Source organism: Sinohyriopsis cumingii, unplaced genomic scaffold (assembly GCF_028554795.1).
Source record: "Sinohyriopsis cumingii isolate HCF-2022 unplaced genomic scaffold, ASM2855479v2 utg001564l, whole genome shotgun sequence".
In the NCBI taxonomy this organism is placed as follows: Eukaryota; Metazoa; Mollusca; class Bivalvia; order Unionida; family Unionidae; genus Sinohyriopsis; species Sinohyriopsis cumingii.
The window spans coordinates 329,270-346,781 of NW_028316019.1; the positions used below are offsets into that span (position 1 = coordinate 329,270).

The 17,512-nt window shown below is 34.1% G+C and overlaps 1 protein-coding gene across 1 annotated transcript; it reads left to right on the forward strand.

Annotated features, from left to right (window-relative positions):
* The first annotated feature begins 8 nt into the window (after positions 1-8).
* Positions 9-7,611, forward strand: LOC149771941 (zinc finger protein 862-like). The gene is made up of 3 exons (XM_089948070.1): positions 9-1,543; positions 2,028-2,215; positions 2,508-7,611. Exons 1-3 carry the CDS (start codon positions 1,441-1,443, stop codon positions 4,104-4,106), a joined length of 1,890 nt encoding a protein of 629 aa, XP_089804196.1. The 5' UTR covers positions 9-1,440; the 3' UTR covers positions 4,107-7,611.
* Positions 7,612-17,512: the final 9,901 nt, after the last annotated feature.

Below are 17,512 nucleotides of genomic sequence, written 5' to 3' on the forward strand. Positions count from 1 at the left end.
AGTTGCTTGTGCTTGTGTAAATGGATTAAAATCTACTTTAATTTTCAGAATGACTCTACTCTTAGTGTTAGGACAAAAATTTTCACATTGTTCTGTATATACTGTATATAATGTATAATCAGACCCCACTATAACATGGTAGTTGGGAGCCATAGAACCCGGCCGCATTATAGACCGAACCGTGTTATAAACAACCAGGTCAGTTAGCTGAAGAAAATACCCACACACACACACACACACACATTGTGGGTGGGGGTGTAGGAAACAAATGTGGGCAGTAAAATACGTGTTTCATCGGCACAGTTACCTTCTTAAACTGATGCATATTAAATGAGAAATACACCTGTAGTGAAAACAGAGACGACATATCTAATAGTTCACTTTATTTAGAGAACCATGGATTGGTTCATGTACGTGAATCCTGTTTATATATAAATGTCTAATGTGTAGCATGAATAGAGTATCAACACCGTGTACTCACCTACGAACTTCATCATATACACTGAATCCACAATACAAGTGCTTCCATCTAAAATATGCACACACACAGCTTTAAAATATTCAGTAGTTTTGTAACATGTTATATTGGTCTGAATTCATTGGAAACATAGCTCAGTCATGCAGGGATCGTCCTGGGCTTCGCCAATGTCGCAAATTGCGATTTTTTTTCCTTATTGGCAACAAAAATATCCCATCTGGCGATTTTTTTGGCGACAGACTTTTTGGTTATTTAATTTGTACATACAATCATGGATTTGGACTGGATAAATTAAAAGGGAGAACAAAAGGAAGCCACAAACTTGACTAAGCAATGCATTGGAATCAATCTGTTACACAAACAATCCTTTGTTCGTACCGACAACCCCATCTTTACAGTGCATTGTTACATCATAATCGGCTTATGCTGACATCTGGGCTGAGTACCGTATGCTGTGATACAGTCAATCATACTACCGAACTATACCTACAACTGACCGACTTCTGAAGACACGAATAGAACAGATACAATTAATTGAATGGCTAATCCTTCTTTTGTTTTTTTTACATATACCAATACAATAGTTTTGCTGAACCTTCATAGAAAACTGATAACCTTTGAAGTACCGACTACTGTGTATAAATACAAAGCAAATGGAAAAAATCTCAATCATAATTATATCTGTCGCCAGTGCAACATTAACATGAGCAAACGGAAGTTAGACGTTGCGTGTTCATCATCTCATCCTAAGTTACAAAAATTAACAGCGTTTGGATTTAGTGCAAATTCATCAGACAATAGTCACTGAACCCGATGATAAACCTTGCAGTCCAACATCATCTACATGTAGTGATTCAAGTGCAACACCACATTACGATGAACGGGGCAAAAATTCCCGAAAATTTCTAGACAGTTGGAAACTTGGGCGTCCGTGGCTGAGATATGATAAAAAGTTAAAACAGATGTTCTGTGATGTATGTATCGAGGCAAAGTTCATCAATTCATTTACAACTGGCTGTGATATTTTGAAGAAGGAGTGTGTCACCAAACATGAATCCAGGCGGGGTAAGTAATATTTGTGCATTTTACTCATTGATCTTTTCCTTTTGCCATCAATCCCGTGTTACGGCTGCAGACTTAAACTCCGCAACAAGAAATAGCAAAAAAACTAGTTTTGCGTAATTAAAAATAATTATTTATTTCTCAAAATACAGGAGTGAAAGAATCCCTAACTTGGGTGTGAATTTATGCTTATATATACGGTCCAATATTGCCAGGTGTTGATTCGTGTAAGTTTCATTCGTGGGAATGGAGATCCTATTTTGCTTGTCGAGAATTATATAGCATTCAGTGATCATTCTTGGGATTTAGGAAGCAATTCACTATAAGCTATGTGAAGCTAGCCATGGGGGGGGGGTCATTTAATTACGGAATGCATGCAATCGACAGTCACATTATACGTCACTTATCTTACATTGCAATGTACGATCATAGGGTTTTATTATTATTAAAATGTCAACTAAAGTTGATAATGCATTTTTTTATTCAGGTAACAACAGTCATACATGTGCACAAACGGTGATGCGGGATGCCAATACCATGGAAGCAGCGAAGATCACTGCCATTAGTAAGAGCAAAAATGCTATTATTAGTGCTATGCGGAACACTTTTTTTGCGGCTTACTACAACCTGGCTAATACAATTGTCCCAAAGCTGCACCAGTTGTGTATCACACAGGTATTGAGAATATTATATTATAGCTTGTTAACAGTAATATTCTATGGATTTAAACGACAGTAACATAGGGAAAAACACGTGTACAACCTTATTTTATTCAATGTGATGTTACTGTAGTACACCGTGATTGTTGTATAAATGCCAATTTTTCGCTAATCATATATATATATATATATATATATATATATATATATATATATATATATATATATATATATATATATATCAGAACATGTATAATTATAAATGAAATATTTATGGCATACAAAATTAATGATTATTTCTATTTCAGGGCGTCACCCAACTCTCAGACCTCAAAGTAGATAAGCACACATCATACGACAGTCACAAAAGCACCAGTGAGTTTCAGCAGTCGTTGGCCGATGTAATAGTTGATGAGATGGTTACCGAGGTCAAGGAATCTCGTGTTTACAGTGTCATGCTTGATGAGAGCACAGACGTTTCAGTACATCAGAACTTGATTATTTATGTTAGGTACTTAACTAGTTTGGTTGGCAGTGTTGAACCAGTGACACAATTTCTAGGTATTCGTCAGCTTCAAACCGCAAACGCAGAATCTATATATTCAGAGTTGTTAGGTTTAATTAAGTCATTTGGTTTTAGTCTGGACAATCTGATTGGTGTATCAACGGATGGTGCTGCAGTCATGTTGGGCTGCAAGAGTGGTGTTGTTACCAGGTTGAAGGAGGCTACTAAAGGTTTGCTTGCAACTCACTGCATTGCACATAGGTTAGCTCTGGGTACAGGTGCTGCAGCTGACGAGGTTCGATACATGGTCAAGTTTCAAGATATACTGAATAATATGTACAAGTATTTTGCATATTCCCCCCGTAATATGTGTAGGCTTGAGGCAATTCAGTCAGTTTTGGAGTCTTCTCACACTCGCTTGCATCAGGTATTCCACACAAGGTGGCTGAGTTTTGAAGGTAGTGTACAGGCAGTTGTTGATAATTTTCAAGCTCTAGTTAGTGTCTTCTTGGAAGATAAGTCTGCAAAGGCTCTTGCACTGTATAAGCCTATTGCTTGTTTCAAATTTGTTTATACAGCACACTATATGGCTGACATTCTGAGGCCTTTGGCAGTTCTGTGTCAAGCTTATCAGAGATCTGATATTGACTTTACCGAGGTTAATCCCCTTCTCCACTCCACTGTTGAGCTTCTTGAAAGTCTGAGGTTCGAGTCTGGTAGTAACATTTCTAGGTTTCTTTCTGAGATTCCAGCAGAACCAAGTTTAGATTCATCAGGTTTGTGTACTTTTGAGTACAAAGGCCATACAATTAGCGATGGTGCTAAGCAAAGGTCGGAGGCTGCATCATCTTGTGCCAAATTTATAGATATTGTTATAGACAATCTAAAAGCAAGGTTCACGGAGGAGGGTGATTCGATAGTTTTGAGTGCTCTAACCAAGTTGTTTGATCCCTATTTGTATGGTTCACAGGCTAACAGTTCCATTCTTTCAGAGGTTTCAGGTATTGTTTCAGATTACTTGTCTACATGTGGGTTAGGTAATCAGTCAGAGGTTAGTCAGGAGTTGGTTGGCTTTGTGGCTTATGCTAGGGTTCAAGTTCTCAGGAATGGTAAGATGTATAGGGGTGTTAAGGACTTGATTCAGTTGGCAGTGAGATCCAGGGCAACATACCCTTGCGCAACTGCGGCTGCTGAGAGACTACTGGTGTCACCTGTCAGCACTGTAGACTGTGAACGTGGATTCAGTAAGATGAACCTCATAAAAACTGATATCAGAAATAAACTCTGCATCTCATCTCTCGAGAATTTAATGAGAATCAGCATGTACAGATGTGAAAAATTAGACTTTGAAACTGCATTCAACAAGTGGGCAGCCCTAAAATCGCGACGGATCTTCATATAACACTTTGTAACATTTTGTTAATGCTTGTTGTAATTAAAGTATTACCTAACCCATCTTTTGTAATTTTCATTGCCTGTTACATTAATAGACTAAATTAACACTTGGAAAAATGTACACTACTTGTTCTGGCGACACTTTTTGAAAATTGGCGACAAAATATTGAGGTTGGCGATTTTTTTGGCGACAGCTTTTTAAAAGCCAGGACCATCCCTGGTCATGTAACGAATGACGAAGCAGATTTACTTTTCAGTACGTTCCAAGTCGGTGAAGGTTAGTTTGCTTTTTAAGCCACCTTTGGTAGCATTCGTAAGCATAAACTTTATCCCTACAAAAAGGAAACGTTTACAGCACAGTTGACGTGTTCCAGTCATGTTGGAAAATGCAAAAATCCATAAGATTCCATCTCTTTTATATAAGTTTGGCACTGACTTCATTTGAAAACTGTTCTTTGTTGTTATTGAAAGATTGTAGTTGGCTTTCTTTGATGAAGGGTGCATGTGTAATTGTAGTCATTGGTAAAGGACATTTTGGAAAACTAAACAAATGCCAATTTCCTATTGTGGCAGCAACATCAAATAATTGTATTGCACGATTTAGACTGGTATGTTTTCCATTTACCCGAGTACGTTTTCATAACAATCGGTGCATCAAAGGTAATCCGTTTCCTTTGAAATTTCAGCAAGCTATTTTATCTGGGTACATTTTTAAAAAGGAATTGGCAGTAGTTTGGATTATTCTAGTTACTGTCCTTACATGCATATTGAAAAAACTACTAAGTAAGATGTTATTTTTTTTTTTTTTACATTTGTGGTAGCAACGTGATTCTGCCTTCCACGCATGCATCTGAAAATTAACAAAGGTCAACAGACGATAGAGATGCAGCTTTAAAAAAGTCAATCTTTGCCTTCACTGGGCTTTTTGAAAATGATAAAACTCAAAATTAAAGTTGTTTGTAATAATGGTACATTTGTCTATATATTTGAAGGGGACAATTTTTGTTTTCAAAGGAATATTGCTATAGGTATTGCACACCTACTAAAAGACTTAAGTTAAAGAAGAGGGGCAGTTATTTGACTGATTAACATTGTTTGCAGTCTGGAAGGCATATTTCTAATCAGATTTTCATCCAACGTGGTGTATTATTGCCTATATGGTTACAATTTCTAACAAGTGATAATCAGTAGTATAGTTATTAATTATGAAATCTGATATCTGATTGGTTGACCTAATTACCACTCTTACGGCAGTATCACTGATCCAATTATGATCAAACTTGGAATATAACATCAAGAGCTTGGACAGATGTGATAATAGGTTAGATGCAGCCATATTAATGAGTAATCTATCATCTGACTGGCTGAGCTTGTCAACAATCCAGCAGCTATATTTAAAATCCAACTTTGAACAAACGTGTTAATAGTTTTATATTTTCAAGATGTTGGGAGAGGTGACCATGAGCAAGATATATGTATATTAAGAGGTAATCTTGTATCTAATTGGCTGAGCTAGTTTCAACTTCACTGATCAAATACAAAGTTTTATCGATCTTAATATTGCATCATTCCTGCCATAGACAGGTTCTACAGTAAGAGAGATCAGTGCCTATTAATGAGTTCTCTTGCAATTGACTGACTGCAGTTTTGACATCACTGCATATAGAGACAGTATTCCTCATCCAGTTTACATATCACTTGGTGAATGATATTGTATGGCATTCATTTAGGAACGAGAGATTGTGAAATACTAATGATGCCATTACGTTGAGAACCCATTTTTTTCAGGATACTGTAAAGTCAATGTGATATAAGGTTTGCGAGATTGTTTATCTGGATTATTTTATTATAAATTAATGTAAATCTACTTAGTAAAACGGTCAACTATATAGTTATTTAAGCCAGGTGAGTGTTATTGGGTCCAATGGGCCTTTCATATATATACGTTATTAACCAATTAAACTTATTTCTAGATACGTGATTTTTTGTGAGTATCTATGCGGGTTTTACTATATTCACAATGGAAGTGTTAAACAAAATGTTTAGATGAAGGCTTGAACAGTTTTCTCTTTTAATAGAGAGGACATAAGCCTCTAATTTTACTTTTGATCTGTTACGAGTCTATGTTCTTAAAATAAGTAACAGAAAAGTGTGAAGACTACAAGCTTTGTACAGTTTAACAAATAATTTATTTCCCTTTACTACAAAATGAAAACTGAGAAGAAAGAACTTGCCGTATTGTGAATTAAATCCAAATTGTAATCCAAGACATAAAACACAAGTCTTATCAATGAAAAGTTCTAAGTGACTCTTAGTTCAAAACCCAATGAAATCCAAGATGGAAGAAAATGATGTCTGTAATAACATACAAAAGTGCAGATTTGTCAACAGTCTCTTGTTAAATCACATAAAATATTATTCCATTTTTTTTAATTCAGGATAAACTCTAATGAATATCTTTGTCCAAGAATTTTGTCAGAGCTCTTTTATATTTCCATGGCAAATAATCACTTGAATTCAATAATTTGAAGAAAATAAAATTCAGCCCAAACTAGTCGCAACATAATACAAATTAACGTGTCAAATGTTTTTAGCCTGACTGTCAATCCTTTAGTTATATGACTAACTAAGACGCAAAACAGATTCCTGGATCAGGATCAAAAGTTCATTATTCTGGAAAAAAATAGAAGTTTGCATCCAATTGGCACATGGTACTTGTCACACAGTCCAGGTATGACCTTGACTCAACTTCATATTTCTTAATCTAATCAGGATAAAAAAATAAAAAAAACTGTCACTGATTTTGGAACAAGGTCAGCAACTAGTTACAATGTTTCCTGAAGCTATTATTAGATGTTTACATCAGTGAAATAATTTTTATTAAAAAAATGTCAATCAGGTCAAACAGAACTGAACTCAATTCTGGACAAGGTCAAAATCCAGTAAACAATGTTACATTACAATAGCATATAATGGAATATAAAAAAATAAAAGTAACAAACAAACAATGAAATTACATATACATAACAGGTCAGACTTGGCAGTTTTGCTTATAACATCAGATGAATTCTCTAATGAGTAATATACATACATGTTAATGAAGTGAAATTTGCATCTGATTGAATGAGTTCTGTTGCTACATTGAAAATTATATACTGGACCCTATTTTGATCAAACATGGAATATATTAATATATCATCAAGATCTGGAACATTGCTCAGTCAGGTCTAATTTTGATCAGGCTTGAACTATTGACGTATAAACACTTTTGAATGTGTTTGATACTTTAAGATTCTCGAATAATATTTGATTCGTTTGCCCATGAAGGGCTGAGCTTATATTACCACGCTGGAAATCATATTTTATTTTTATTTGATTTTTATCATACTTGAAATATATGCTTATATTATCAAGAAAGCTACTATAACTTAATTGGAATAGCATTTGTAATGTATTAGTCATGTGTTTAATACCCAGTCATTAAATTGCATACCTCTGTGTCCCTTGTAGAATGTTTGGCTCACATTTTCTCAGGATGATATACACAATAACAAGTGCTGTTAAATGAACGATGTGATTTGCACATGATTGACTGAACTTCTTACCATTACACTTCGACCTCTTGATTTTATTGTCATCAAGATATATGATGACTCTGATTATGAATAACATACTGCATAGAGTAAAATAGGTAAAATCAACATGATATAATGTTTGCATAATAATTTACACAGGGTGTGTTCTTACACTGCTACGTATGCATGCTTAGTAAGATTGTCGTCCGTTATGTTAGCTAGTGAATCATATTAGGCCCACGTTGGGCTCTTGCTTTTTCTACAGGTGAGTACTGGTATTTTAGTTTTAAACAAATGTTATTGATTGTATCGGTGTTAGTGATCTAATTGATTGTGAAATGTGATTTTCATAATATTTAACAAAATGATTCATGCCTGTAACTTGTGATGGCTATATCATATGATAAGCAAGCCATTTCTCAGTGCATAAATAAAACTCTTGACTAAAACTATTCGCGAAGCACGGTGTACTTCAACTAGAAAAGACTTTTTGCATATACCCTATTTACTGCGTCTGGAAAGACAGTTTGCATGGCTGCCGTGTACACTGTGTGGCAATTTACTTTGATCATACGCTCTACATTAGGGCATTAAAAAATTAAATGTTAATGAATAAATGGCAACAGCGTTGTTGATAATGAATGTGGTATTACCAGCAATAAAACAATGTACTTAAACCTCTGTAAATGTGGACATTATATAGGTTTAGGGATTAGATAAAATACTGGTAGGGCCACCAGCAATAGATGAGAGTTACCAGTAACTTTTGGTACAAAGAATTAAGAAAAACAGTATTCAGAGACATGGAAACCGACAGCGTCACACTAATACACAAACAGCTGGGGCATATGTCTACTGGATGAATTACTAAGAATTGCGTGTGTGTGTATCTGTGTGTGATTTAGATTATTAAATTGTAACTTTAACAAGATTAATCATATTACTACGACGTTTGCAGTGCAGCAGTTTATAACGAGGATAGCACTGGGACATCAGACCACATACATGTAGCATCTTGTCCCACCCAGTCACATATCCTGACACCAGGACGACCAGTCTTAACACTGACCTCATAATGCTGAGCACCATTCGATACAGTTGCTAGTACCATTTGTGAGAAGTCATACGTTTCACTCGGGGGTTGGAGGTCAAATCCATGACCTCGTGCATCTGAGGCAGATGCTCTAACTACTTAGGCCACCATTGATGTTAAGTAACAAGTAATAAACATACGATCAATAATTTGAAAGTACGTCACAGCTGCTTGCTACACTTTGAAGTAAATTAGTAAATGGGTCGGTATTTAAACACCTCACACTGCTCTCTACCTACAAAACCTCCAATGTGGAGGGTTTGAGGGATATCACTAATCATCAGATGTGCAGCAAATGCATGAAGACCAACCATGGAAAGAATTGAGATATCAGAAATTCCCAATTTAATACAAGAGGAAGAATTGTCTTTATTATTTTAGATGTGGTTAGCAAGCAGATGATATTATAAATCTTGTCCTAAAATATTTATATCATGTTGGATTAAAAGTGTATCAGTTTTCTGGAAAAATATTTCCACTTGATTGCTATGGAAGTTACACAATTGCTAGAGGATCACCACATAAGGGAATGTGCTAACAAATATTAATATCAAGCGTCATTACCACTGGTGGCTCATTTGTTGTAGACATGAAGTTGATAACCAACCATTTGCCAAGGAAGACAAACCAATGCTAGGGTAGCAATTGTACATATAATTTTGGTATAACATTCTATAGAAACATTCCAACCAAGTGTGATCGTGTGAAAATAATTTCCTTCTGTCTTCACAATGATCTTAGATGTTGACCTTTTTACAGCATTAATACACTTATTTAATCCTACAGTGCAAGCCTTCTATAAAGTATGGTCTATATATATGAAAGCAGAATTGATGTTATTTTTGGAAATCAGTTTTCTACTTTCATTCACAGCTGTTTTGATTTCTGACCTAAATCCAGATTGTGCTGACAAGTAATTATATCACTTACAAACATAGATACCTACCTACCTACCCACCTACCTATCCACCTGCCTACCTACCTACCTACATACATACATACATGCATTATTTGCCCGCGTGACTCCATTATGTACTTTCTATGCATCCAAACAACATACGTACATAAACATGTAAACACATACATACATACATACTTGTGCTAGTCTAATCTGTATTCAAATTTCACTAGTGTCAATTCCAATAATAGAAATTTGTGTGATACTGCATTTTTATGGGAAAATATGAACTAGTTTTTCGGAAAATAATGACCAACCTTGCCGAGTGAAATATTTTTCAAAAAATACGAATTTATGTTTCCATACAAATGCTGTAACTTTTTCATTATTTGCCCATTTTATTTAGCTACCCAATTCTTAATATAAGGCACATTACAAGAAACAACGTAACTGAATATATGCTTCATTCCAAGATAAATTCACAACTATAGATTCGTTATTACACAATAACAGTATTCTTGTGCACATAGTTCCACCCACCTTTTGACTTAGTTGCACACTCTTCATCAGTTTAAAAAAAAAAAGTCTTATTTGTCTACTTATAATTGCAATTTAGAGTCATATTGTGAATGAATGCGCACGGATTTTGTCTCTATGTTGATTCAACTCAATACTGCATTTCTGATTATGAGGGACTGGATTATTGGGTCACTTCAGTGCAGGACGAAGAATGAATTTCATCTGGAAATGTAGGCTACTCAAAAGTTCGGTACAGCTTCTGTGTGTATAGCATGTTATGCTGGAGAAATCGGTCGGATTTGACGAACTAAGAAAGTATATTTTGAGGAAACTCAAGATGTATAAATGTTAGTATATTTATTACCATATTTATTTCCAGCCAAAGAAAATATTCTTATGTCCGGTCACTTGCATCTCACTGTTGGAGGGGCACCAGCTATGACCTGTATTACACAGTGTCCTCTATCGCTAGCTTATCACTGTATCAAAGTAGTTACACAGGGAAAATTTGAAAAGCATCTGTTGAGTGATACTCCATTTACCCGTAATACTTTTTCTTCGTCTTGGATTATTAGCTCTGAGGCTCTTAGTTTCCCTATCAAAACTTTCAGTTGCATCTTTTTCTCGAACCTAGTATTTTGATAGATTTGTAAAATGGTACGTATCTGATAGAAATGCGATATCCCGTGACCTCAATATCCTATTATATGGCATAATTTTTAGACCTTAGAGAACATTCGTCATAGTCTTAACCATTCGATTTGCAAAAATATATGAATATTCTTCGAAATAACTGTCTCAATGATTAGAATGGTATTTTCTATTACTGCGTGTCTCACATTTGTTGCTGACCTTGAGAATATCAAGTTTATTTGTTTGCTTCTTTGAATGTATTGTTTCTGATTCAGTGAACTTGTCCACGTAGAGAACTTTATCATTTTTGTTTCAAATGGACGAAATAGCTGCCTTAGTTCATTCACAAACAAATATAATCAGCCAAAAATAAAATGTTTACCACATGATTGTGCATGGTTTGTTTAATATCTTTAGGCATACGTGTCATGCACATGCCTGGAATATGAAGATGTTCAGTATCGTAAAATACTGCTCAATTCTGACAATGTAAAGTGAATGGAGGCAAACATAAGTATATAAGAATCGTTGGTAATATTTGATTCTCTTAAAAAAAAAATAAGTTTCGAACTTAATGCAGTACACGATCGGTTCGCTGGTCTACAACATTCCGGACTCTAATCAACATGAACTCACCAATCAAAAGTCTTATGGTGTCAATGTTTTCAGTTAGTTTTTATCTTTTTCTATGACACTCAAGATTTGGATTTATGTCGACTGATAAATTTTGCTTAGTACCAAGCAAGATTACTTTCGTTTTTTGGGGGGATTTGATAAACAGGTTATTCAGTGAGTACTAATATTCAGCTTCATTTAAATCTTCACCCAATTGTTTGTTACCAGTTTTAACAATTGCAACTAAATAAATATGACAGTTGTACATATGACAAGAAGAATGCATTGCTGGGATGGGGCTTAAATCCAAACCATTTCTGATTCTAAACGGGCGTTCAATTGCTTGAGGTATCGAAACCGACGTACCCATTCATTCCTGTAACACTTCCTTAGTCCTTCTCATTCAAGACAGTGATGTGTAATGACTTTGTACTTCAACATCTCTTTAATTTACCTGACTTCTTTTTCTAAATACGATTGTGTCAGTGGGTTTGTAGGTTAAAGGTCGTATTTTTAGCATGACATGTGATGCTTCGGCAGGTTTGATTGTGATCCTTGCATCCGAGCTATAACAGGTTGTTCTTTCTGTGATTGTATTATCATTATTATTGTTATTAATATTATGTTGTTGTTGTTGTTGTTAAGTTGAAATTGTAGTAACACGCATTTATCGACAAATATGGGTAATTATCATGACAATGATATTGTGTCAAATTTATTACAAGCTGCTTGTTTGACAATATGCATAAAGTATTTGCCTTTGTTCTGGTAATCTCCATGATTTGTTTTTCAGCTCACAATTATTATCATGACCTGATCTCCCTTTTATTTTGTTTATTTTGTTTGTGTTATATTTATTTTGTTGTGTCCTCTTTTCTGATACTCGCATGAAAGTCTCTACTTTGTAAAGAGCGTTTGTAGCACAACTTCTCATCATTCTCATCTGTTACTTAGGGCATATCTAGCCGTTATACCTATCTCTCGTGGGTTAAAATTACATCAGCACTTGCAGTTGCGTTTATTTTTGGTTTTCTTTAAGTTATTGTTTGGTCTGATATTTTTTATTTTCTAATTTCTTGTATTTCTTTTACATTTTTTCTAATGCTTGCACATAAATATGTCATGCAGTAACTTAATATTGTACACATGAAAGAGACTGTAAATTAAATAGAGTAACCGACATATATCGAATAGCTCATTTTCTAGGGCACGAAACAACTGGATTCATTTCAGCATATATCAGCGTGTGGAAACTACTGAGTGTGCATAACCGCATCTAGTGAGCTGAGGTGTGTAATTCCAACTGAAAGTTAAACCATACCTGCCAACGGAAGAGGTGTAGATAGGTAAAAATTCTTAATATATATATATATATATATATATATATATATATATATATATATATATATATATATATATATAATTGTTTTCTTTAAAACTGCAAAATTGATCAGTTATTATGAATTTATCAATGAAACGTATACATTTCCAGATGTCTGACTGTATATCCAAATGGTGAATGTTTTGTTAACAGACGTTCCGTTTTAGAATTAATATTGAATTATGTCCCTTTGTATAATTATTTTATAAAGAATTTTGGATTATGCAATTGTTTATTATCATCTTCTAAAATTAGGAGGCATGAACTTAATTTGTTTTATTTTTCTGATACATCAACATATCAAACTATACACAGCAGAGAGTATTGTAATTTTTTTTAAATGTACAACCCTTTTGTGTTTAGACTTTTGTTTGTTTTTGCTACAAAATAATAAAGAAAATGATAAAATGTTACTTTCATTGTTCTGGATTATGCAATTTTCAGTATTTATACTGCAGCAAGGAAATACAATGCGTACTTACATAAATTAACATACTTTAAGAAAATGTTGGTACACAGAAGGAAAAACTGAGAATATAGGGACTGTGTCCTCCAAAATAAAGAACAAAGACGGTGCGTCACCAATGCTATCAGGATAACATTAGGTAGTAAAGGTCGCATTGGAGTTCCTGATAACGAGTGAATAACATAATCAACATTACACATCAATAATATACACAGGTAACACAGATACCATACTATCAACTGCGAGTAACCTAGACAAACACGCAAAACATGCAGACATACAACATAAACAATTTATTTATGTATTTTTGGCCATTGTCTCTTCTCTCATATTCTATTAATGATATCTTAGAAAACATTTGAAATACAAACCATATAAAGCAGAGTAGGGGAAGCGAAGGGGTCCCGAGATAGAAAGGATGGGGAAGTTCATCCCCACTAGGGCATGGTTGCAAGAAAGGCGTCCCTTTCGTTGTCATCTGTAGCCAATCCGGAGCATCACCTAACTCACGCAAAAATATATTTTGTGCTTCTTAATAAATACATGAGAGACTAAAAACGTCTTGAACCTACAGAGCCAGTCCAAACAAATTATACGGGAATATATCAATAACACAAAATTATAGCATTACACACATATATCATACACCCGACCAAAATATATATCTGGTAAGGATCATTACAAAATATGGCTAGAAAACCAGACTGAAGGCAAAATGACGGAAGGAAGATAATACAACCAATCACCCTTAGACCAGGATGCGGAACAAATAGGAACCTAAAAAATGGATACGCCTGCATGTAAAATAAATGCAATTACCCCTAAGAAAAATGAAAAGAAAAAACCCCCAACAAACAAACGTTAATTAAAATGTTTTTTGATTTAAGATAAGAAAAAGAAAAACAAAATCCCTCTAGAGTAGGCAATGGGGATAACAAACAAATATGAAAGTCATTAAAATTTTGCAATATATATATGTGTGTGTGTGTGTGTGTGTGTGTGTGTGTGTGTGTGTGTGTTTTGGTGTGTGTGTGTAAAGAAAGTAACCGCTGAGAAACATAAATGACCAAAAGTATTGTAAGCACAATATATTTAAGCGAGCTTACCCCAACCAAATCAATGTCTGAGCACGTCTTTCTGGCGCAGACAAACATGCGGTGGTATTTATTCATATATTTTTTGTGGACACACTTTTTATCATTTGTCTCTCGTTAACAAGACAGTTAAAATGAATGACGCAGAAAAATACACCAACAGCGGCGTTGTAGAGGAGGTTACCGTTGAGAAGTAGAAATACCCGAAAAGATCGAATGCAGAATACGAGCGGGTTTAGTCCATCCAAACCAGTTGTTGAGAAAGTGTTTGTCACATACACCTGTATCAACAGAGGTGACCAAATATAATACATTGAGCAATCAAGTTCATATATAATCTTAGAATTAAAATTATTGAGTAGGTAGCATTTAGATGGTAAATCAACAGACGTTCCATTTCCACATTAACAAGATAAATTGCCTTAAATGAAATGTCTTGTAAATTTTGGAGGCCACAGACATTAGAAAGATGGATTGATAACATTATTTATAGCAAAATTAGATATGTTCATGCGTTTAGATACTTGCTGAAAGGTTTGTTCAATTTGTTTCTTTTTTCAAATTATTAAATAAATAAATTAGTTATTGCATAGTTAGCATAATAACACAACTGAAATGGTTATATGGAGGATATTTGCTTGAAATGAGTGAATGTATCCGTTATTCACTCGTTTCAAGCAAATATTTTTTTAATTTTATGCGCTCATACGTTGGCTACCTAAAGTTTGTGACACAGTGAATTAGCAGATTTCTTACGGTAATGTCAGCTGTTTACCGTATATGTTCTGCTGTGCTTTGTGTACCTGCGCACAAAATTAGTTCCACATCAGATTGATAAAAATTAACTGATATTTCCAGAATAACAAACTACAAGTTTCAAGGATAACAGACAGGGATTATTCATAAGAAAACAATCACAAGTAATTCATCAAATTAAAGGGATATAATTATGTTCTGACCCAAAAAAAGTAGTTCCTGTAGTGAAAACAGATTGGTTTTTTTTCTCACTACAGTGAAATATCAGTATTATTTTAATTAGAAAATCAAGTAATTCACTGCTTAGCATAAATAATAGCTATTACTGCTACTAAAAAAAGTATGTTCATTAATTAAAGAACATTGCGAACATGTGGGACTATTATAATTAGTATATGAGCCATACATTTTAAACAAGTATCAATATAAATTCTTTAGTTTTAAACTTTGCTGCAAGTGTGAAATCTGATGGTCAGATCCAATCTTCCCAACTTTCCAGTTATATTATTTTAAACTAAATAGACATACTTACAGTCAACTATTTGTTATGCTTACGTATACGTGCCATTCGGCTTTATTTCTTCAAAAGGCAAAGCAGGTCACATTTAATTATCCCATCCATGTTTACATTTTGGTTTCCATTTACTTATACTTCTATCCAGCTCTTCTTGATAGGATGATAAAACATTTCTACATGTGCTGCCAAATACGAATTTGTTCTGTCCTTTACCAAAGAGGCACCAACACTTCAACTTAAAAAATGTGTTGAAACATGCCTTTAAAAACAAACGATGCAACACAAACTATCTGCAACCAACAAACTAAATTACTTCCTTTTCACACATCGCATGCCATAGATTTGAAACATGTAATTTCTCTTGCGTCCTCTCTTTAGATTCTTATAAGGTTCCAGTTGTTTTCTTGTTTCACTTTTTTTTAACTGACTGTGATGATTCTTTCAACAGACACACATATCGCAAAGCCACACGAAATCACCTTTTAACAATACACAGAATATTTAGACGTATGTTTGGACGATGTTGTAACTTGTTACAGTATATTTATATTACTGAGCATCATTATAATTATAATCAGTACTATTGTTGGATAAGACAAGAATTACTAGAAATGAAAGACTCGTTAAAGTTTGTGTTTCACGCTACTAGTGATCCTGTGTTGTGCTGGAGAACTCTGATAACGATATTCCAACTGTCAGATCATATAATTATGTGATATCCACATGACACATACAGTTTATAAACACTACATTTAATATTCGATTAATATTCGCAATGAATCTAACAAGCATTTATATTTAGAATAATGTCTGCTATACTAACGTCGGAACCAAATAAGAGATTTTCATTTACTAAATGTTTTGTTTACATTACAAATAACAAACCATCTGTATCCAGAACAAGTAAAATAACATTGCAAATATTGAATTAATATCATTTATGTTTTATTTTTTATTTTCAGGGAAAGAAGCGCACTGTTCATACAGTTTCAAAAGCCATTGTATCAAACTGCCAATAGCATCGGGTAAATCTGTTGCAATGTTGGCTAACAGAGACCAGTAATGATCAATTATTTATATGCCTTTGATAATTTTGTAAATGAGCGGAAGGAATACTACTGGCAATTGTTTCCACCCATCAATACTTACTAAACTTCAGTCAAATTTCCAATGAGAACAACATATGACAGTGTCACACCTATTACAATGAATTTATTGGCTATTGAAGCATCCATTTTCTTTCTCTTAATGTGATTGCAACATCTCATGATGTTTCGTACTGTTCTTGTTCTTTCTTCAAATGTTATGTTTTGTGTCTTTCAGAGTTTTATCAATGTCTACTTAACAGCTGCCATGGTTATCTCTACCTCGAAATTATTAAGTGTATTAAGTAACCTAATATTTTCGATTGTATTAATGCATTATTCAGTTGATTTGTAATACAATTTTAAATCAAGATATATTATAATCTGAACTAAGGACACTAGTAAGATGGCTTGCAAATAGTCAGTTTGAATATGCGAAATTAATTACAAAGCAACTACGTTGTACATCAATTGAATTTCATCATCCTTATTTGTAATTTTATTCACCAGTAGATTAATCAAGTTCAATCTGAGGCAAGGATCATCCCGACACTAAGAGCCTTTAGACATTCTACAAAGTAGTATCAAATACAATTTTACAAAGCAATAATCATACCTAAATATTACAACGTCTTCACCCAAAATCTATAGACTAATATTGTGAAATACAGCAAAAATCATCTTGATGTGAATATATTTCAACCTCACACAAACAATTGTATTTTTGAAGTCAACTATGGTATCCATCATGATAGATCTGAGTGAAAGTGCAGATCTTTCA